Here is a 23,308-nt window from a genome sequence, read left to right as displayed (position 1 = left end):
CAGCACAGTTTTTGGTCTTTAAATTTCTTTTTTTTTTTTTTTTTTTCATTTGTTTGTTTAGTTAAAAAAAATAAGGTATATGGATTGCAGTGATACAAGAGTAATAATACAAGTCATGTACACAGGTCTCAGATCCTCAGTTGTCGGTTGGCTCGAGAAGCGCGGAGAGCACAGGGCCTCAACGAAACCGCGCGTCCAAAAAAACAAACAGCGACCTCAGAACAACATGGATGGCAATATGCAAAAATCCTCACAAACTGTACAGAGAGTTGAAAAACTTGCAGTCTGGAAGTACATAGAAAGACAGAATTAGCCCCTTCGAGTCCAGCGCGGCCGAGCGCGGCCGGCCCGGGGAGCGGCTCCCGAGGCGCGGCCATGGCGGCTCGCAGGCCGCAGCGGCCCCGAGGCCGGAGCGGCTCCCGGGCCGGCGCCGTGCGGGGCCGGCGGCGATGGAGGAGATCCCGGCAGCGGCCCGGAGCCCGGCTCCTCTCGCCTCCCCCGTGCCCGGTGCCCGGGCCCCGTGCGGGGAGCTCAGCGCGGCGGGCGGGCCCGTGGCCCACGGCGGCTGGGCCTAGATCACCAGGTTGTTGTAGCTCACGTACTTCTTTTTTGCAGCAGGGCCTGCAAGAGAAGGGACAGGGGTCAGAGACCGCGGCCGAGCCCACGCTGGGGCTGGGGCTGCTCTGGGGACATGCTGGGAATGGGGATGTGTGGGAATGGGGACATGGTGGGAATGGGGATGTGTGGGAATGGAGACACGGTGGGAATGGGGACATACCGGGAATGGAGACATGCTGGGAATGCGGATGTGTGGGAATGGGGACATGCTGGGAATGGGGACGTGCGGGAATGGGGACACACTGGGAATGGGGATGTGCGGGAATGGGGACTTGATACACCAGGAATGGGGATGTGCCAGGAATGGAGACACACTGGGAATGGGGACCTGGTGGGAATGGGGATGTGCTGGGAATGGGGACATGACAGACTGGGAATGGGGACACACGGGAATGGGGACATGACACACCAGGAACGGGGAAACACTGGGAACGGGGATGTTCGGGAATGGGGACACACCAGGAATGGGGACATGACACACCAGGAATGGGGACACACCAGTGGTCCCAACCCCAGCTCCCACCCGCAGGACTCTGGGCAGGCGGCTCCCAGGCCAGCTCCAGCCCCAGCCCCAGCTCTGGCTATAAACAGAATTAACACAGATTGATTTTGTCAGGCTCCCGCAGTCTGGCTGACTGCACTGCTGAGGCACCACAACCAGATCCTATTAAGATTTCTTCTTTACAAAAACAGTGACATTTCCTCCAACTTCTTAAATCTCCTGGGCTAAACTTGGATTTTCTCATGGATAAAGTGATTCTTATTCAAGTTTTATGACTTCTGAGAACTTTTCAATATGGGGATGAAGGTACCAGCTTTCCTAATTATGACCTTCAAATCCAATCTGTTCGCAAACAGAAGGAAATCAAACCAGTCAGAACTTTATGAGCACTGCTACACGCTCCCGTCAGGAAAAACTGCAAATATTTGCAGGTGAACACAAAGCAAAATGTTCTCTGGTACTCTGGCAACACTGACAGATCCAGGACACAGAATCATGGAATATCCTGAGCTAGAAGGGACCCACCAGGATCATCCCAACCCCTGTTCCTGCACAGACCCCACAAATCCCACCCTGGGCATCCCTGGCAGCGCTGCCCAAAGGCTCCTGGAGCTCTGGCAGCCTCGGGGCCGTGCCCATTCCCTGGGGAACCTGGGCAGTGCCAGCACCCTCTGGGGGAAGAACCTTCCCCAAAATCTGACCAAAACTCCCAGAGACCAAAAAAAGAGCCTGGATTTACAGTTATCCCAGTTTGCTAATCTCACAGTCTTTGGGAGAATTTGGCATAATTTAAACAGTTTGCTGACTATTTCGAGCCTGCTAAGCTGGGGCAGACTCCACTACCACTTTGGATGATGTTTTTAATGTGAGGTGTTTCATTTTAAAACCTTCTCAGGAAGATTTAAGAGACGCTGTGGAAGGAGAGAACAATTGGATTTGTTCTGCACATGTGCTTTTTGAACTGCATTGGGTTTGGGCCTCCCAGGGCTCCTCTCAGCCCCTCTGCAAAACCAGACCCAAAGAGGACATGGATCCCTTCTGGAACTCTGTGTGTCCCCCCAGCACCTCCCACATCTCTGCCAGCCCCTGAACATCCCCAGCATCCCTGCCAGCCCCTGAACATCCCCTTCAACCCTGCCAGCCCCTGAACATCCCCAGCATCCCTGCCAGCCCCTGAACATCCCCTTCAACCCTGCCAGCCCCTGAACATCCCCTTCAACCCTGCCAGCCCCTGAACATTCCCTGCATCCCTGTCAGCCCCCTGAACATCCCCTGCATCCCTGCCAGCCCCTGAACATTCCCTGCATCCCTGTCAGCCCCTGAACATCCCCTGCAACCCTGCCAGCCCCTGAACATCCCCTGCTTCCATGTCAGCCCCTGGACATCCCCTGCATCCCTGTCAGCCCCTGGACATCCCCTGCATCCCTGCCGGGCCCCTGAGCCCCCAGAGACCAGGCACAGCTCCCTCTGCTCCCCACCCAGGCTGTGGTGTCCCCCCACCAGCAGTGTCACCAGTCAGATGTCCCTGCCGGTTTTGCAGCAACAGTTCTGACTTCTCCCAGGAATTCAGACTGTTTTGAGCACAGTGCACAGAGTGCAGCCCGGTATCGGTATCTCCCATGGTGTTCACTGTTTCACTGACAAAGACAAAGGAAGGATTTCAGTGGCAGGTATTTCCAAGACGGACAGTAAGAACCTCACGTGTAGCTGCAGCCCTCTGCAATATTATCCTGAAACCCTCATTCAGCTCCTTCCTCATGCCCCAGACTGGAGTCAGTGCTGTCTGTTCAATCAAGGGCTGATCCCACAAAGTGCTGATCATCTTCAGTTCCCATTAACTCCTCTTGCACACGAAGGTGTCCAACATCTGCCAGGACAAAACTCATTATCCTTCAAGGCTACACTACAAATATCCAATAAACTGGGGAACGCTATTAAACGCTGAAGGAGGGTAAAATGAGCCTGGGAAAAAAATGTCATCATGGAACAGGTTGCAAAGTAATTCCATGTGTTATTTTGTGATGTACTTCAGCTTTACCCATTACATGCTCCAATTCCAAGGAGCAGCAGCACTCCTGTGACAGAGATTTAGATGCTCCCACTGCGAGGTGGGATCGTGCCACCCCTCCAGTGCCCCCCGGCCATTACCAGGGCTCTCAGCAGAACCAGTCATTTTGCTGATAAGTTTTCTCACCAGTTCAGCCCCAGAACTCCTTTCTAATTTCCAACAGGACAAGGAAGCACCGGTGCCAAAGGGCTGGAGCCAAGGAACGCTGTGGACACGCTCTGCCTGGATGGGCTCTGAGACAGTGACACAATCCTTGGCACGGCCCTGCCTCAGCAGGATAATGGAGCTGACAAAAGCATCATCCATAATTCAGATGAAATGATCAATAAGAGCCGTGTTATTTTCAGAGAGGGAAGACAAGATCCTTGCTCAGAGGCTGTTAGGCCGAGGGGATCGTGTCCCTGGTGGCTGCTGGCGCATTTCCCCACTCTGCTCCTGCACTAACCCCAGCAATTTGCAGCTCAGCCGCTCTGCAACTTCCAGACACATCCCAGGCTTGGACAGCTCAGGATAGAGACAGTCTGCCTGGATAATGAACCTCTCCTGAGCCACAGCTCATCATTATCATTGGCAATTAGCACCAGGTACGGATCTGCTTTTCCTCAAAGAAATTAATTTACATGAAAATGGGGGACGCTAATGAAACACCAGCGTTTCCACGCTTTAATCCAGCAGACACAGCATTCCCTGCTCTGTACACGGGGCCCAGATAGAGATCTCACAGGCTCTGCTGCTGTTCTGTGAGAGGGTGACGGCAGTGAACGCACCCCGGCCTCTCGCAAACACCGTGCAGATGTTAATTAATACGCACAGGATTATGTCACTCGGCTGGCCGCTGCTTTGGATGCGCTGGCAGCGAGCCGAGAGCAGCGTCTGCGGTGCTGGGACATTCCCTGTGCCCGGGGAATCACAGGCCCGCCGCAGCAGCTCCCAAACGCGGTGCAGGAAGGGAACATCCCTGCTCCTGCCTGCCTCTTTGCAAATAAAGGTGCTCCGGAGGCGTCCGCTCTGTGTAACTTCCTTGGGAAAAGGAGACCTCTCAAAAGAGCCTTAAGCACCTCAAAATGAGGTTTCCTGTCGCACGGAGAGACAAGCGCCCTTTCCTGCTAATTTCCCACTAATTAGTGGTGAAGAGTGACAGTGCCAACAGGAGAGGGAACCATACAGGGACAGCTGAGGGACAGAGGTGTCCAGAGCCAGGAGCTCTGCACAGGCTCCAGCCCAGGCACAGGTAACTCCAGAACCACCGAGGCTGGAAAAGCCTCCAGGATCAGTGAGTGCAACCTCCAGCCGACCCCACCACAGCCTCTAAACCTGCCACTGAGGCCACCACGGCTCGGTTTTGGAACACTTCCAGGGACACGGAGTCCATCCACCGCCTCCCTGGAGAGCCTAACGCCACCCAACCAAACGGGGACAAGGTGTATGCTGCACCTGGAAACCAAACTGTGCTCCTTGGAGCACAGAAATTCATTCCTTTGCAGCAGCGGGGAGCAGTGAGAGCCCACACCCATCCCCTTCCAGAAGGGAGCAACAGGATGGGGAACAGCTGCATCTCCGTGCCAGTAACACATGAAAAACAAACACACAGAAGGAAAAATCCTCTTTGGACTTATGAGTTTCATCACTTGACTGGTTTTCATTATCGTGGGCACAGGTCACAAAGAACGGAGCACCCCAGAGCAAGGCAGAGCTGTCAATACTGACTCAGAGCAAGATGTAATCACTCGCACTTCAATTTTATGCACATTTGTAACCTCTTCCATGCTTAAAGGGCAGAGATTTACAGTGCAAGAAATGAATTTTATTGCAGCCCCCAGGCATCTCCAGCTATCAAACATGTGAAACATCATCTCAAGATTCCCAGTTCTGAGCAGGGATGGACATTGGGATGGCTCCGAGCCTGAACTCCTGCTCTGATTCCCTCTGCAGTCACTGGGCCGGATAATTCTTAGCTCCTCTCTTTCATTTCCTTAATTCTGGCTTAGCAACCCATATCATTTGTGCCAGGCAGAGCAGAGGCTGATTATTAAATCCTACTTCGAGTCCATCTCAAAGCAAAATGGAGCTACGTGGTTTCTCCATCTCTGCCAGAAAGACAGAGCTATCCCCATGCTCTGCTGCCTTTAAATTGGGGAATTTAGATGAGAGCGAGATGAAAGCAAAACGCCTAAATGATCCTACATGCATGCCCAAACCCCAACAAATTGAATGAGGAAAATAATTTTAAATTTGGTTTCTAAATGTAAATGGATTGTTCTTTCACATTTTGACATCTCTCTTGTTGTGCTACCACAGTGTTCTGGCACCTCATCAGGTCTCTCAGTGGCTGCACTGTACAAAGCCATTTCACTGCCTGTACTGATGCCTCCCTCCAGCCTGGACCTGTGGCTTTGATGCAGAGGAGCAATGGAACATCCTGTTTTAATAACAGAATATAAGTAAATTAAATAACAAGTATAACGAGGAAAAGTGTGTTCCTCCCCAATTGCTTTGCAGCCTTCTCTCATAAATCCTATCTCCAGCTGTCACACTCCCCTGTGGCTCTTGGCCAGGCACAGCGGAGGCATTCCGGGTGTGGGAGATTCCTCAGCACATCCCAGACAGCACCAGGCAGGGCAAGCTGCTAAAAACATTCCTGCTGTTCCCTGATTTCAGATTTTCCAGGACACAACCGGTCAGGGGGCAGCTGGTGGTGAGCTGGCCAGGCTCTGGATGTGCCAGCCACAGGACACAACGCTCAGGTGACACCAACACAGAGTCACTGAATTGCTGGAAAAGTCCTCCAACATGGTCAAGTCCAACCCCTCCCCAGCACTGCCAAGACCACCACAGCCCTGTGCCCCAGGGCTTTGAAATCCCTCCAGGGGTGGGGACTCCCCCCCTGCCCTGGGCGGCTGTGCCGGGGCTGGGCAGCCCCTTCAGGGAAGAAATTCTCTCCAAGGTCCAACCTTCCCTTGTGCAACTCTTTGTCTTGTCCTGTGACAAATCCTGATTCTGATGGGCATGGCCCTTTAGTTCTCCTGCTGGATAACTGCGTGCCTGTCCTCAGGAGCCACTGAAAATCCCAAAGCTGGCTGAAGCTGTGAGGGGAGCACCAGGAGCAGAGAGCCAGAGCGTCCTGCTCTGTACACCCTGGATGTGCCTGGCTCACCTCACGGCGTTCACAATGCAATGAACAAGGAAAGCCTGACTTCAGCTCACTGGAATAACGCTGTTTGTGCCCGTGCATGCCAATGCCTGCTCAGAGCAGGGCTGGGCAGATGCTGCAGGTGCATTTCCATCCCAGGAGCCCTCTCCTGTCTGTCACTTCACAGAGCTTCCATTCCTAAATTCCTCGTGTTCTATCCAGGGCTACATTTTACCTTTAGGGCTTCCTTTTTCTGGTTCCTTTCAGACACGGCTCTTTCCCCTGCCTGCCGCAGGGGCACACCCAGCCTGCAGAGCACAGAGTGAGTGACTGCACCCTTGCAGTGAGCCCTGTGCTCCGGGACTGCCACAACGCTGCACGGAGCAGCGCCAGGACGGGGAACAATTACAAATATTCACTATCCCGGGTTCCTTTAATGAGCAATGCTTTGAAGTTCCCAGAAGGATTTAATGGGAAGGAAGAGTCCAACCTCACCAGCTCCCCAGGGCACGTGGGGGTTTGAAGTAGGTTTTTCTTTCAAAAGTCTGTTTTGGCTTGAAAAGCTTTCAAGCTGCAGCAGCTATCCAGGAGTGAGTTTTTAATTCCTCAGGTTTGGTTACAATGCTCTTTCTGTGAGAGCTGGGAATGCATCTGACAGGAAGGGTAATAAAAGCAGCTCTTGGATAAGATAATAGCTCAATAATAGCATCAATTCAGGTCAAAGTGGCAATGATCTGACCCTCTTAGAGCTTAAGACAGTCTGGGAAGGTTTGAGCACATAGAGTAAGGGTTTGCTTTGGTGTCCTGCAAATGTCTTGGACTGAGCCCAACCTGCTGCAGAACTTCTCTGTCCAGAGGGGTGAAGGAACCCTCAGCGCAGACAACACAGGGACAGCAACTCCATCAGACACACGCCTGCACTGCAGCACAGAGCCAGGCAGCTCGGACTTTGGTTCCAGCAGGATAATGCCTGTCCATTCCAGGGAAGCAGGCTTTCCCCCAGTGATGCCTCCAGTGGAACAATTCCTGTCCATCCCAGGGAAGCAGGCTTTCCCCCAGTGATGTTTCCAGCAGGATAATGCCCATTCATTCCAGGGAAGCAGGCTTTCCCCCAGTGATGCCTCCAGTGGAACAATTCCTGTCCATCCCAGGGAAGCAGGCTTTTCCCCAGTGATGTCTCCAGTGGAACAATTCCTGTTCATCCCAGGGAAGCAGGCTTTCCCCCAGTGATGTCTCCAGTGGAACAATTCCTGTTCATCCCAGGGAAGCAGGCTTTTCGCCAGTGATGTCTCCAGTGGAACAATTCCTGTTCATCCCAGGGAAGCAGGCTTTCCCCCAGTGATGTCTCCAGTGGAACAATTCCTGTCCATCCCAGGGAAGCAGGCTTTGCCCCAGTGATGTCTCCAGTGGAACAATTCCTGTCCATCCCAGGGAAGCAGGCTTTCCCCCAGTGATGTCTCCAGTGGAACAATTCCTGTCCATCCCAGGGAAGCAGGCTTTCCCCCAGAGAATCCCAGAGAGCACGGGCAGCTCCTCATCCCCATCACCCCAAAGCCTTGCAATGATGTAAAGGTTATTCTGAGCAGTCCCCATGCACAGGGCATCTCTTTGGAAAGAGGCAAGAAGCAGGAATGGACTGTTGGAAAGCTGGGCACGTTTTCCTCTCTGTACAGACAAATAATGGACTTGGGCTCACGCACAGAGCTCTGGCACAGGGGCACAGACAGAGCTGCTGTGCTGGAAAGCTTTTCCTAATGGCACAGGGTAACCATCATCCTTCCCTGACACCGCTCCGTGGATGGCAAAGTTCAGCAAAGTTCTCTTCTACAAAGAGAACGAAGAAAAAATCCTATGGAGCACAGCACAAAACATGCACTTCCTGTTTGCAGTGGTGTTAACTCCACCTCTCCAGCCTGGGGAGGGATTGCAGCCCACTGAAATCCCACTGAGCTGCTCGAGACAAGGGCAAAGCAGCACCTGGGGATGTCAGCACTGCCAGCCCTGAAAATTAACAATAAAGTGTAGAACAGAAAGTTAATGACTTCTTATGATGCCTCAGTAACAGTTTCCCTCTGGGATACTGGGAGCACTTCGGGTTTGCTGTGGTTTCCCAGCACTGGGCAGTAAAAACTGGGGGCAGCTGCCATTCCCAGGCAAAACACATCCCTGAGGAATGGTGCCAAACTCCCACGGCCTCTGGCAGGAGAAATCCCCGTGGCAAGGGCAAAACTCAGTGCTGGGAGAACTCTGCTCCCTTGAAAAATAGATGTGTACCTGTATTGACTCCGAGGAGCTGTAACCAGAGCTGGGGTCACGCTGGGATGTCCCCAAAGCTGGGCTGTGGGAGTGCTCCCGTTTGTCCCTGGCGAGAGGTGGCACTCCAGGTGTGACCATTTCCCAGGGCCCGTGACAGCTCTGTGTACACAAACAGGGCACACCATTTATCTCTGCCTCAGCTGCTCTGATAGCACAGCTCTGGCTATCAGTGAGCGCTCCTGATAAGCGCAGAGATGATCTGCAGTGCCTGTGGGGATGGACGCTGCTCCAGCTCCCCGGGGCCGGGCTGAGGGAGCAGCTCCATCACGTCAATCCAGAGATGAACATGCCCGTCTGGACCACCAAAATAAATGCGACTTTGAGTCACGGAACAGAGCCAGGCTGTTCATGGCCAGAAAGAGAACGATGGGATTGAGGTTTTGACTCAGGAAATAGAACTGTGATAGAGAAGGATTAGTTGTTCCCTTCCAAATAAAAGCTAAAATCAACGAAGTACGGCTCTGCTGAAGAACATCCATCTCAAGCACGAGGCTGCATCCTCTCCCTGTCTCCTGTTCAGCTGCATCTTTCCCCATCTCCCCCTTGTCTCCTTTGCAGATAAGAACTCCTGCGTCAGGTGAAGCTCGAGAGCGTCTGCCCCATCCATCAGGAGCAGGGGCGCACAGCAGGGAGGCAGACGAACGCCTCCAGCACTGAGGGGCTGCAGGGGATTGCAGGGGGCAGAGCCGTGCTCGTGCACTGGCAGCGGGGGACAGAAATCCTGCTGCGAGAGGAGGAGGAGGTGAGCATGGAACCAGGGGACAAAGGAGTCACTGCACAAACCTCACCCCAGTGCACCCCCAGAGCCTCACCTGCACCAGACCGTGTGGAGCTGGAGCTGTGACCCTGCACAGGATCTTAGGAAATGTGCTTCCAAATGTTTATGAGATTATGGCAGGGAAGAAACAAACCCAACTCATATTCGTTAATTGGAGCCAGCGGTACAGAAAACCTGCTAATTCCAACTCCATTTCTACTGCTGCTGGGTGAATGCCGTGGACTGGAAAGATAACAAATGGAAGCAAATTATTTTCACCTGCTTAAAACAAAGTCATTAACAGCACTTTGGTTATCTTACCTGGAAAGCCAGGCTCTGCAGAGAGCTGTTAGAGCCAAGTGTGAAAACAGTTTGCATGAAACATAATTAAAATTATGACCTAAGTGATGGCTAAAACATCCCCGAGGAGGCCTGGAGTCAGAGCTGTTGGAAAACAATTCACCTCTGCCTCCTGACTGTGCTGCTGAGCTGGTTCCAGGGTGTCCCCAGTGCCCTGTCCCCAACCCCAGGGCACTGCCAGGGCACTGCCAGGGCTCCGTGGCTGCTCTGCCCTCCCAGCACTGCCTGTTCCAGCACATCTCTCCAGCCTTTACTTCTCCTGCCATCCTGGGGGGTGCTGAGGGCTTCACCAGCCTCTCAGGGAAGAATTCCTTCCCACATCCCAGCTCACCCTGCCCTCTTGCAGTGGGAAGTCATTCCCCTCGTCCTGGCCCTCCAGCCCCTGGAAATATTCTCTCTCCCCCTTTCTTGCCAGCCCCTTCAGGCACCAGGAGGCCACAGTTAGGTCACCCTGAGGCTTCCCTTCAGCACTCCCAGTTCCCCCAGCCCTTCCATGCCTGTACAGTAATCACACCAGCAGTATTTTCTTACTCACACGCAGGAACTCGTCTCCCTTCCTGCCAGCTGGCCTGCTCCAACTCCTTGGCAAGGAGACACGAGTAACAAACATCTTAACAGGGAAATCAAGAATGTTCATGAGGTGCAGAGAGACTCAATTCACTGGAAAATGTATTCCTGGTGTACAACTCTGTTACACAGCGTCTGACAAAATTACACTCTGAGCTGTGCTGTTCAACAGCCCAATTTCGCTGCAATCAACATTTAATTTCTTAGCAGAAAGTCTTGATTTCAAATACCCTGGAAATGTTTAACAGCTGATATTAATAAAAGCCCAGATTTAATGCAGGGCTCTTTATCCCAGGGACATGATAAGCATCGTGACAAGTGGTGTAACTATGGCAACTTTATCTTTTCTATTTCTTTTTCCCCCGAACAGCAAGAGCGGGCACCTCACTGGTGCAGTGCCAGACTGCTCCCAGCTGAGAGCCAGGGCTATCAGGGGAAACTCAGCCCAGCCTCACATCCCGGGGCTGGGCTGCCTTCCTTCCCTCTTACCCGTCCCCAAGGTGTGTTTCCTGGGCATTTATGTGTATTTAACCTAACTCCCTTCCTGGACTTCTTAGTTTTCTCTGTGGCTAGAAAATCCCCCCCTGCCTTTGTTCCCTGCTGTCAGAGTCCAAGCTGAACAACCTCAGCCCAAAGCTGAAACACCTCTTCTCAAGGCCAAAAGGAAGCTCTCCTCTGATGGATCCCACACCTCACTGGGAGATCCCACATTTCCTTCCCTGCAGCCAGTAAAGAGAAACAAATGTTTTCCAGAGGCGCTGGGGGTGACAGCAGTGCCTGGGAGAGGGGAGCACCCACAAATCCCAGCTCCTGATGGGCCACTGCTTGGATTTGCTGCTGCTTCCTGGCCCTCAAAAGCCAGTCAAGCACAAACACATTCTCTGTTTGCACTCTGTGACAACATAACCAAGATCTCCCTCATTTGCAGTGATTCCTGCCAGTGACCGAGGTGGTCACAGTGCTCCCACCCTCCCCGCTCCAAAAGCACCCTCATTTCCAGGGCTGCTGGCATTTGCTGTGGTTTGCTTCCCACCAGGTGACAGAACACATCAAGGTTTGGACAGCATCACCAAAGACACACAACGAGGCAGGAACAGAGATTTTTTGCTGTTCTTACACAATCTGAGCAGTTTTCTCCACGCTTGCAATCATGCCCACCAAAACCTGCCTGGATTCGTGTGTTTGAGAAATTAATTTTGCTGCACTACTGCCTGGGGTTTGTTCTCCTGGCCTTTTTACCCCCTCACTATTAGAATTTCCTTTTTGAACTCACTTGCCAAGTTGTCAATAGATTTACGAACTGAAATGACCCTTCCAGCCACTGCTGCTGCTGCTGGGAACTCTCTTGGCCGTGAGCTGCTCCCCAAAGCCTGGGCTGCAATGGTTCCAGGGGAATGGAGGTGAGGGGGTGAGGTGTGATCTCCTGATCCTGCAGCTCCTTTCCTGGAGCACGGCAGCAGGAGGAGGAGGAGTGGGAGCTGCAGAGCCGCAGCAGGGAGCTGAGCCCTGACACCCGCCCTGCCCGGGACAAAGGCAGGCATGACGAACACACCGGAGACAAGAGACAAAAGCCGTGGCTTTTCCCCGATATCGCGATTTATAAATTTGACAGAATCTCCCTGAGAGGATGTAAGGAGTGATGAATTAGTCCAAGGGAGGACTCAGAGCTACTGAGAGTTTGTTCAGCAGAACAGTGAGAGGGAGTGGTCCATGAGGTGTAACTGTATGTGCTCACCCCTCACCCAGACTTCCCGGGAAAAACAGATCACAGAAGAGGACAGAAAATATGGGATGAACGCTGAATACTTACACACTAATTAATCCTTATTTGTGCCCACAGACATCCATCTACCACGCTGCTTTTAATAACCCAGGCACTTCTAGCCATGAGTGTGTTTTTTTATTCACACATCGAACTCGAAGGTGATAGTGAAAGTGCCCTCAGAATTTCGATTTTTAAAAAAGGAAACAGTCTGACACTTCCCTGCACATTACAAGTCTTGTATTGTGTAAGTCGTGAAAGGTGTGAGACAGTCTGCAGATAATTATTATGGGAGCAGGCAATTATATGAATGTACCATCCGAAGTAATTACTTTTAGATGCAAAAAATAAAGTAACATGATCCCCAAATGTTCAGACAGGAGGGAATGTTCTCTCTGAGGGCTGGAGCCCCTCTGGGGGAGCTGGGGGTGCTCACCTGGAGAGGAGAAGCTCCAGGGAGGGCTCAGAGCCCCTCCAGGGCCTAAAGGGGCTCCAGGAGAGCTGGAGAGGGACTGGGGACAAGGGACAGAGGGACAGGACACAGGGAATGGCTCCCACTGCCAGAGGGCAGGGATGGATGGGAGATTGGGAATCAGGAATTGCTCCCTGGAGGGTGGCAGGCCCTGGCACAGGGTGCCCAGAGCAGCTGTGGCTGCCCCTGGATCCCTGGCAGTGCCCAGGGCCAGGAATCACCTCCGTGCAAAGCTTTTACAATAAGCACATCACCCTTAGAAGGGATTTGTGATGTTCAGTTTTCCAGTCAGCCGTTCCAGCATCAAAATAGATGCAGTGAAGAGCTGTCAAAGACTTTCAGCTATCAATTTTGAGTGCAAATTCTCATTTCTTAGCAGCCTCCACCGAACAGAAAATCCCTCCAGTGAGGTTAAACACGGAGTATTTTCTCAGTTTGGAACTGGCCAGATTTAAAACAAAAATGACACTTCAATCCAGCAAATAATTATTGCACAGCACACACTGGGGGCTGATGAGCTACACAGCATCTCACAGCTCAGAGCCTGGGCCTTCAAAGAGCTGATTGTCCCCGGGCCACTGCCTGTCCCCAGTGCCACTGCCTGTCCCCAAGGCCACTGCCTGTCCCCAGTGCCACTGCCTGTCCCCAGTGCCACTGCCCGTCCCCAGTGCCACTGCCTGTCCCCATGGCCACTGCCTGTCCCCAGTGCCACTGCCTGTCCCCAGTGCCACTGCCTATCCCCAGTGCCACTGCCTGTCCCCATGGCCACTGCCCGTCCCCATGGCCACTGCCTGTCCCCAGTGCCACTGCCTGTCCCCTGTGCCACTGCCTGTTCCCAGTGCCACTGCCTGTCCCCAGTGCCACTGCCCGTCCCCATGGCCACTGCCTGTCCCCTGTGCCACTGCCTGTCCCCATGGCCACTGCCTATCCCCTGTGCCACTGCCTGTCCCCAGTGCCACTGCCTGTCCCCAGTGCCACTGCCCGTCCCCAGTGCCACTGCCTGTCCCCATGGCCACTGCCTGTCCCCAGTGCCACTGCCTGTCCCCAGTGCCACTGCCTGTCCCCAGTGCCACTGCCTGTCCCCAGTGCCACTGCCTGTCCCCAGTGCCACTGCCTGCCCTCCTCCTCCCAGGAGGTGCTGTGGATGCTCTCCCTGCCCCAGCAGTGCCCAGGGCCAGCCTGGGCACACCCAGCTCCAGTCCCAGAGGATGCCGAGGCCAAGGCTCTGGCAGCTCCGTGCTCCTGGTGTGCTCAGCCCTGGCAGCCCCAGCCCCGGTGAGGAGGTGCCAGGTGCCTGTCCTGCAGCGCCAGTGCCACCCTGCAGCTCTGCAGGAGCCTCAGGCGCTCCCTTGCCCTGCTCACTGACGGACGATTTCCCCCCTCACACAGCTACCACGAGGAGCTTCTCAAGCCTTGTGTTTTCATCAGCCTCAAGAGCAGAGAAGCCCCATTTGTCACTCCTGGGAAACAATTTAAAGCCTCACAAACACATCTCCCTGTGCATCACAAGCAGAAATTGATACAGTCACGTCAGGGCTCAGCTCTGTTCCTTCCTACTACAAACACCTTAGCAGCAAAACAAGCGTCAATTTACAGCCAGGCCGATGCTTTCCTGCTAGCCCAGCTCTGGTTTTAATACACTGCATTGTTTCACACTGCTTTTTGCTTTGTATTCATGCGAGAACAAATCAAAACAGCAACCAGGGCTCCGGGAGCTGGAGCAGCGACGCTGGGGCAGAGATGGAAAACAACCTGAGGCAGAGGAGCACTGGCAGGGCCAGCACAAGCCCAAACCATCCCTGGCTGTAGCAGTTTCAAAGCCTTTCTGGACCAAATTTTAAAATCTGCTTAAAGAATCTGAGCGGCCAATCGCTTTTTATAGGACTGGGGTGACAGAGTTACTTGTCACTTGCCTTTGCAGACAGCAATTCCTTAGATTATTTCCATTATTACATGGAAAAAAATAATTTTAGAATCCGAGCTCCTAATTATTTTTGTGCCATTTAAAAAAAAAGAGTCTCGTTTTATTTAAAAGCCCGGTTTCTCCCTAGACGTAGGTGCCTTCCATCTCTGTCCTTCTCATGTCCTTCCTTTAGCAATCCCATCCTCCCGGAGCTGCCCTTTTGCATCCCCTGTCTCGTTTGCAGTAACGCTTTGAGCGCTCCCTTCTCCTCCCGGCCCTTGTTCCATTTCCCCCAGCCCTGCCCTGGACACCCGGGCTCACGGGCAGCTTCAGCCGCCCCTCCTGCCCCAGCATAACGGCCCTGATTCAAACACAATAAAAAACCAGTGGAGCACTCAGCGAGGGCTGAATTGATGCTGGAGCTGGGGCAATTTACACCAGCCGGAGATACCGGAAATTTCTTTTCCTTTGACTCGGAGACTCAATTCGAGCAGCATTCCGACCTCTGCTGATAGAAGCTCTCGCCTATTAGGGCCCAGCTGAACGTTCTGAAGGCTGAATACAGTGATTTTTCCAGCCCTCCATGGAACCAGATCGGGTACAACCTTTTGTACCCGGGTAAAGCCCCCTGAGTGCACGGGGAGAATTACTTATGTGAGAAATACTTATTAATGCTTGGAAGTCATTTCTCTCCAGCATCAAAGGCTCCCTCACTCCTCTCCTTGCCCTAGGACAGCAGGAATTCCCGGCTGATGCCACAAATACCAAAGGAGCTCACGAAGCACCAGACCACCACGAGGCAGCACAACACGGGGAAAGCCAGCCCTCAAAAATTGTTCACTCGTGCTTCCACCAATTCAGGGGTCACTGGCCTGCCCATAGGGAAGAGCAGCTCTTTAAACTTTTTGGAGCCATTTGGAGTTTTGGAGCAGGGAGGGTTGATCACACACGTTCTCCCTTTGCCCCCGGACAACCCCGCAGGCAGAGGTGCTGGGGTGACTCAGAAAACTGCCTCAGTTGTCAGATCTGGTGGCCAGAATTAACTTTGGATGGTTTGTTTGTTCATTTTCAAACAATCATCTCCATCCTCAGAGGCTTCACCGGGATCCAGCTGCAGCGTGGGAAGCAGGAGAGCCCTGGGAGCTGGCGCTCGGGGATCCCAGCACAGGCACCGCACACACCCACGCCAGGGTCTCCCCTTTCCAGGCAAACCCTCCCACGGCAGCTGTGGCAACGGGGTTGTGAACAATTTTTAAGTTAGTTATTCATTTTAACACAGCCGCACTAATGAGCGCTTCTCATATAATTATGTATACAATAAAAAGTCATCATCATCATCATTTGAGAATAAAATAAGAAAAGCTCGGTTTTCCTTACCTTTTTGGAAAGCAGGCAAAAGCTATGCAGTAGGTGGAAGAGTGTACCAAGTAACAGACTTTTGAACACTCTTTCTTACTGCTGGTATGGAGTCTACAGGGAAAGTAAACACATTGAATGTAGGACAGGTCTGGGCACCGGAACGCTCACAGCCGGCCCTGCCACGAGTCCCTGCCGTTCGCCTGACCCAGAGAGGGGCACTGCAAAGCTGAGAGGCACCAGCACAGGAGATCGGCCCTGGCCACACCAAATGAGCCAGGTCAGGGAGCTCAGGGACCTCCAAACACGGGAGCAGCTGCTCACAGGAGAGCAGAGCTCTGAGCAGACTTCTCCTTGCCCTCCCCTGAACCATCCCGGGGATATTCTGGCTGCAGTTTCACGCCTCCCATCCCTCCTCAGCCACAGAGTCACTCACAGGCTCCTTGGCATCACCCACAGCCATTTTAGTGTTCTCCTCAGGACGTGGAAGGGTAATCACAGGTAAATCTCAGTGTAAGTTCAGTGTGGGCTGGAGGTTCGAGCGCTCCTCTCCCAGTCTGACACGCTGCCCTTGAGCGGGAACGGGAGCAGACAGCTCACCGCCTGCTCCGCCTCAGGCTCCAGGAGAAACACCTTCCCAAACAGAGTGAAATTCAGCCAAAGTCACCCAGGAGCACAGCGAACCGCCCCCAGGGACGGGAGCCGCTGTGCACCGAGTCCTGCTGGTGCCAGGGGTGCGGCAGTGAGTGACAGCGGGCACACGGCAAACAGGAACCAGGACGAGAGCTGTCCTGAACAGACTGGAGCCTGGCCTTGGGACAGCCCATTCAGCACGAAGCCCCCCCAGGGTGTCCCGGAACCAGGACGAGAGCTCTCCTGAACAGACTGGAGCCTGGCCTTGGGACAGCCCACTCAGCACGAAGCCCCCCCAGGGTGTCCCGGAACCAGGACGAGAGCTCTCCTGAACAGACTGGAGCCTGGCCTTGGGACAGCCCATTCAGCACGAAGCCCCCCCAGGGTGTCCCGGGGAGCTCAGCTTGAGGAGCCCTGCCTTCCCAGAGATCCCGTGGAACACTGCTCCCGCTCCCCTGACGGCTGTGAGAGGAGGTCACTGTGCTTCCAGTGATCCTCCTCTCGTGTTCATCAGTGGCTGCTTTCAGACTCACTCCAAACCCCTCTCCCAAGCGCTCTGCGCAGTTTTTTCGGAGCCTCGGTTCCAGCACACTGCCCCGCAGCTGTGGGCAGTGGTTCCACAGGTGCCCTGCTCCTGGGACGCCACTCTGGGACAAATGCACAAATTCAGTCCATCACCACACAAGGGTCTGGGCTGGAAGAGACCTTAAAATGCATCCAGTGCCACCCCTGCCATGGCAGGGACACCTCCCACCCTTCCCCAGTGTCCAGCCCGGCCTGGGACGCTGCCAGGGCTCCAGGGGCAGCCACAGCTGCTCTGCTCTTTTGAAGGTCCGCTAAAACCTGGGGATTTCTCAAGGCTATTTCTCTGTAAAACCACCTGTGAAACACTTTGTGTGTGGTGTGGCTGTGGCCTGTGAGTAGGACAGGCCATAAATCCGGGCTCAGTCCCCGAATTTCCAGTGTTTGGAGGTGCCTGGGTCCCGTGCTGGTGCTCCCTGGGCGTGGGGAGGTGGGGAACACTGCCGGCTGTCCAACAGCAACGCGACTCCAGCACGCAGCAGCTGAGCAAGCGGCAGCAGCAGCCCGTGAGACAGAGCAGAAAATCAAACTGGAAACCCCCACTGTACTGTACTGCACAGCCCGGGCTGAGCCAGGCCACCCCTGAACTCCCCCTGGGCACTGCCGATCCTGGTCCTCTCCAGGAACTCCCCCTGGGCACTGCTGATCCTGGTCCTCTCCAGGAACTCCCCCTGAGCTCCAGGGCTCCAACAGCCAAACCCTGCCCCTGGCACAGCCCTGCGGCCACCAGGGCCCACCCTGGCCAATTGCACAAAGAAATGCTCAAAAAACATCCTTCGGTTTTCTTCTGAGAGAAGATAGTCGAGATTTTTTAAAAAAATTGCTCCAAGATTTGAGGCCTCCGGGGCAATTTGTAATTCGTGTTTCCTGCTTTCTGACTGGTAAAACTCTGGAGATTTCCCTATTCACAGGAGAAAATATTTTTAAAGCGGAATTGCTATAAAAACATCAAATGCATTTTTATGTATTGACAATATATGCAAAATTTCACTGAAAATTAAGTTTGAGGAGTTTTGCTTATGACTTTTTTTAAGCTCACTAATACAATTTTCATTTTTTTTTCACCTAACAATCGAACTGTAAACAACTTTTACTTAACGAAATAGTCAAACTTAAAAAAAAAAACAACAAAACAAACTGAATTCAGGTGTTCAGTAAATTACTTTTACACACATTCATGAAGGCTGCCTGATCAGGGGGCTGATCAATAACCTAATCAATGCTACAGGGCAGTAACTGCAGCAGTTACACTGTGACTAACGTACCCCAAAACCTTAAAGTACAGCAGAAGTTTATTTCATTTGATTTTCTAGTAATTGCTATGAACACACAGACCTGGGGAATGGATGAGTAGTGCCGGTGCAGCTGAGACTATGAACAGATGGAATTCTATATAAATAATGAAAATATTAAAAAAAACCAAACAAACAAAAAAAACCCCAACATATTTCACAAATGATAAAAAAAAAAAAGAAGTAAAAGTTTATAAGCCAGAAACTCGGAGATTGCACATTTCCTAACATATTTATGAGCTTTAAAATCCCACTCAGTGAAGGCTCAAGGCAGAAGTGGCACATCTGGGCAAGCCAGGGGCCTCTGCCCCTTGTGCCTCTCAAAAACATATTCTGGTCTGCAGCCCTGGACTAAAATTGGGTGTTTGGCCAGAAGCAAGGGGGTTAGGTGAGCACTATTTAATTTTAATAAAAATATTTCCTTCCCAGAGAAAAATCTGCCTGTTCCTTGGTGGGAGGTGAAAACATTCTCAGAAGCGTGAAAGCAGCACTCAGCTGTAGCACAGGAGGATGAGAGCAGGAGGGGACTGGGCTGGGATGTCCCCAGGCTGCACCACCCCAGGGGACACTGCAGCACCACAGCTTGGGTGATTTTCACTTTGTTCAAGTTTTGCCATGAAATTCTTAGATTTTGGGTTTTGTGGGGGGAGAACTAATTCCAGCTTAGTTGATCCAAACAGTGGTTAGTGAGGTGCACCACTCCACCCTGGCCCAGCTGGATTTCAAATTCCCTTTTCCTTCCTTCCTTTCCTGAAATTTGCCTGGGCAGAGGATTCTGAGTGTCACCGGGTGACAGCCCAGGGCAGGAATTCCATTTTTCTCCTCCTGCACTCAGGGCTCTGTCCAACACAACTGGAAGAGCCTAAAGCAGTCCTGAATTTGTGAGAGCCATTTCCTCCCTGTCCCACGTCAGAAGCCCAGCCCAGCTGCCAAGGATGAATTTCCTTTTCCCAGCTGGAATGTGTTTTGTACAGCTGCAGGATCAGACACCAGAGAGAAATCCTGCAGGGGGGAGCAGGGGAGGAAAGGTGCTGTGCCACCGATGTGCTGCTGCTCCCACTCTGCCTTGACAGCAGAGCTGCTGCTCCAGCCAGGAATTCCAGCAGCACTAAGGGTGCAGGAATTCCAGCAGCACTAAGGGTGCAGGAATTCCAGCAGCATTAAGGGTGCAGGAATTCCAGCAGCACTAAGGGTGCAGGAATTCCAGCAGTGTTAAGGGTGCAGAATTCCAGCAGTGTTAAGGGTGCAGGAATTCCAGCAGCACTAAGGGTGCAGGAATTCCAGCAGCACTAAGGGTATAGGAATTCCAGTAGCACTAAGGGTATAGGAATTCCAGGAGCACTAAGGGTGCAGGAATTCCATCAGCATTAAGGAGGCAGGAATTCCAGCAGCACTAAGGAGGCAGGAATTCCAGCAGCACTAAGGGTATAGGAATTCCAGCAGCACTAAGGGTATAGGAATTCCAGGAGCACTAAGGGTGCAGGAATTCCATCAGCATTAAGGGTGCAGAATTCCAGCAGCATCAACAGGACAGGAAGTGTCAGGGATTGCAGCAGCACGGGCACTTCTCCACATTCAGATCGGGTTTTGCACAAAAACTGCAGACGTGCCCAAACCTTTGCAGTGTGCTGCTGGAGTTGTGCAGCTGTCTCCTTCCTCAGCTCCTTCCAGATTCAAATGCAAATCAAATTTGATGGCCCCAGTCTGTAATTTCGTGCTGTGCTACCCTCTGCTATGCACATGAAGGAAACTAGAAGTGTCTTTGCCATCTATTTTCCTTTTAAATCGGTGGGAAGATTTGCATTAAGACCAGATAAAATCCCTAAATGGGAATCTTCGGGGACTGTGGGATTTTTGCAAAGCAACTTAGCAAGAATCAGGATGAAAGCTGAGTTACTGATGGATCTGGTGCTTGCCCGGGAGCCTGTCCCTGCCAGGGCCAGCTGGGCATGGGCTGCAGGGCTCCGTGCCCAGGGATGTGCCATCCCTCACCCACGGAGGGAGAGCAGAGGGAGCACGAGTCACTCACAGCTCCTGAGCCCTCCCTGAGGCACCACGGCCAAACGGCACGGCTCGAAAATCAGGGACAGAAAGAGAGAATTCTCAGAGCACACCAGAGCTGCCATGGAGCACAGCAAGCAGGGGGAAGGGCTGGGGTCAGGGGGAAGGGCAGGGGTCAGGATGAAGGACTGGAGTCAGGGTGAAGGATCGGGGTCAGGATGAAGGACTGGGGTCAGGGGGAAGGACTGGGGTCAGAATGAAGGGCTGGGGACAGGGTGAAATCTCAGAGTGCAGGATAAAGCTCAGGGTGCAAGATGAAGCCCCCAGGGTGCAGGATGAAGCCCCCAGGGTGCAGGGTGAAGCTCTGGGTGTAGGCTCAGGGTGCAGGATGAAGCTCAGGGTGCAGGATGAAGCCCAGGGGTGCAGGATGAAGCTCTGGGTGTAGGCTCAGGGTGTGGGATGAAGGCTCAGGGTGCAGGATGAAGCTCAGGGTACAGGATGAAGCTCAGGGGTGCAGGGTGAAGCCCCCAGGGTGCCGCAGAGCCCCGTACTCACTGTTGGGGTCCACGTTCTCGCAGAGCTCGGTCTTGGCCTCGCCGTTGGGGCGGTCGCTGGGCTTGTGGGACAGGCGCGAGGACATGGTGGCCGCCGTCACCACCGCCTTGAAGCTGCGCTTGCGCTTCTGCACGTTGAGCTCGGGGTGGAAGATGATGATGTAAACCTTGGGCATGTAGAGCATCCCCAGCGCCACCGACGCGCTCAGGTTCATGGAGATGGTGAGCGTGGTGGTCTGGATGTAGAGCTGCGGGACGACAGAGAGCGGGTCACACACCAGGGAGGGGCTGGGGCACTCAAACACAAAATACTGATATCTAACGTGTCTGTGTGTGTCACACACCAGGGAGGGGCTGGGGCACTCAAACACAAAATACTCACTGATATCCAACGTGTCTGTGTGTGTGTCACACACCAGGGAGGGGCTGGGGCACTCAAACACAAATACTCACTGATATCTAACGTGTCTGTGTGTGTGTCACACACCAGGGAGGGGCTGTGGCACTCAAACACAAAATACTCACTGATTTCTAACGAGTCTGTGTGTGTGTCACACACCAGGGAGGGGCTGGGGCACTCAAACACAAATACTCACTGATATCTAACGTGTCTGTGTGTGTGTCACACACCAGGGAGGGGCTGGGGCACTCAAACACAAAATACTCACTGATTTCTAACGAGTCTGTGTGTGTGTCACACACCAGGGAGGGGCTGTGGCACTCAAACACAAATACTCACTGATATCTAACGTGTCTGTGTGTGTGTCACACACCAGGGAGGGGCTGGGGCACTCAAACACAAAATATTCACTGATTTCTAACGAGTCTGTGTGTGTGTCACACACCAGGGAGGGGCTGGGGCACTCAAACACAAAATACTCACTGATATCTAACGAGTCTGTGTGTGTGTCACACACCAGAGAGGGGCTGGGGCACTCAAACACAAAATATTGATATCTAACGTGTCTGTGTGTGTCACACGCCAGGGAGGGGCTGGGGCACGCAAACACAAAATACCCACTGATATCTAACTGTCACGCACCACAGGCAGGGCTGCAGCAGTTAAATACCCACTGGAAAGGGATTTTTAACCAGTCTGCACGTGTTACACACTGAGCCTGGCCAGGCTGCAGCACTTCAGACATAAATACCCACTGTAATTTTCAATCAGTTTGCAGCAGCAGTTTGCACACAAACACCCATTTTACACTGATTTTTAACTAGTATATATGGGTTACACACCACAGGCCTGGCCAGGCTGCAGCAGTTCACGCACAAACACCCATTTTACACTGATTTTTCACCAGTTTGCAATGAAGATGTGTGAGCTGAGACCTCTGCACTGCAGCCACCGTGATGCCCCACACAAAACCCCCTCCCTTGCAGTGGCCGTAGCACAACTCCCACAGCAAGTTATGGCACGGCTTTGGCTCATTTATTTACAGAGTGCAGATCAGATTTGGATTGAGATAATTCTGATATAAATGAGGGTTTAGCTGAGCTGTAAGTTATAGAAGAGAAACTATAATAACACTTATTATTACAGCTTATCTGGTAGAAGATAAGCCATAATAATAATCAGTAGAAATTTCTGACTTTTGAAAACATTGAGGCAGGTGGGATTTTCTTGTTTTTACAGTACTTCAATTCTCTACAATTCACTGAAACAACTCTGCAGAGGCTACACAACCATTTCTGTGCTCGTCACACTCAGCTGTGCTCATTATTGTGAAAAAATACGTTCAAGTCAGAGAACAGGTACTGAGACGAGCGTTCAAAGAAACCACAGGGATTAAAAAACGTACTCTGCAAGCACACCGGGGTAGAAAAGCCTTTTTTACCCCCTTTTTTTAAAGCTGTCTTTCCAGAGGACACACGTAACAGATAAACCAGAACAATGCTCACGACTTCAGAGGATTCAGCACAATTAAAAGCACGGAGACGGCACAATACAGGTGTGAGGGAGCTGAAGAGGCAGCAGCGTCTCTGCAGAGCCTCTCCAGAAATTAAACATACAGGAAATCCAGAGAGACGGGAAAAGCATCACTCTCTGAGGGTGGCTGCTTCAGAACACCATTTCCTGCTCTCCTCCCAGGCAGCGCTCATCAGTCTGAGCTGATGGAAGATCTCTGAGAACAGCACAAATGTCTCCAGCCTTGCCCTCACTCATCCTGCAAACGTCCCCAGAGCTCGGCCTGGCCCTGCCCCTGGTGCAGGCGGCACCGAGAGCCCCCACACATTTAAATTTTTATAGATTTCATTTTAATGTATTTAATTTTTATATATATTTAATTTTAATATATTAAATTTCAATTTATTTAATTATATGTAATTATAGATATAATTTTAAATATATTTATTTTTATATATTTATTTTTTATATTTAATTTTTATATATTTAATTTTTATATATTTAATGAGGGGCATTCTGCAGC

At 52.3% G+C, this 23,308-nt stretch overlaps 1 protein-coding gene across 5 annotated transcripts in view; it reads right to left on the bottom strand.

Annotated features, from left to right (window-relative positions):
- Window positions 1–498: 498 nt before the first annotated feature.
- GRM7 (glutamate metabotropic receptor 7) overlaps window positions 499–23,308 on the bottom strand; it is a 183,271-nt gene continuing 160,461 nt past the window's right edge. For 4 of the 5 annotated variants that reach the window (XM_040076397.2, XM_058422244.1, XM_040076400.2 and 1 more), the window contains exons 9-11: window positions 20,875–21,121; window positions 15,833–15,925; window positions 517–621 (exon numbers count right to left, since the gene is read on the bottom strand). In XM_040076397.2, the coding sequence (XP_039932331.1) occupies window positions 15,855–15,925; window positions 20,875–21,121 (318 nt within the window). In that variant the 3' untranslated portion in view covers window positions 517–621; window positions 15,833–15,854. Of the gene's footprint in view, window positions 622–15,832; window positions 15,926–20,874; window positions 21,122–23,308 lie in introns of all 5 variants that reach the window. The other variant, XM_040076398.2, reaches the window with a different exon arrangement.

This window comes from Hirundo rustica, chromosome 12 (assembly GCF_015227805.2).
Source record: "Hirundo rustica isolate bHirRus1 chromosome 12, bHirRus1.pri.v3, whole genome shotgun sequence".
Taxonomy (NCBI): domain Eukaryota; kingdom Metazoa; phylum Chordata; class Aves; order Passeriformes; family Hirundinidae; genus Hirundo; species Hirundo rustica.
The sequence above is the reverse complement of the archived record's forward strand: the minus strand, read 5'-3'. Positions and strand labels throughout refer to the sequence as shown.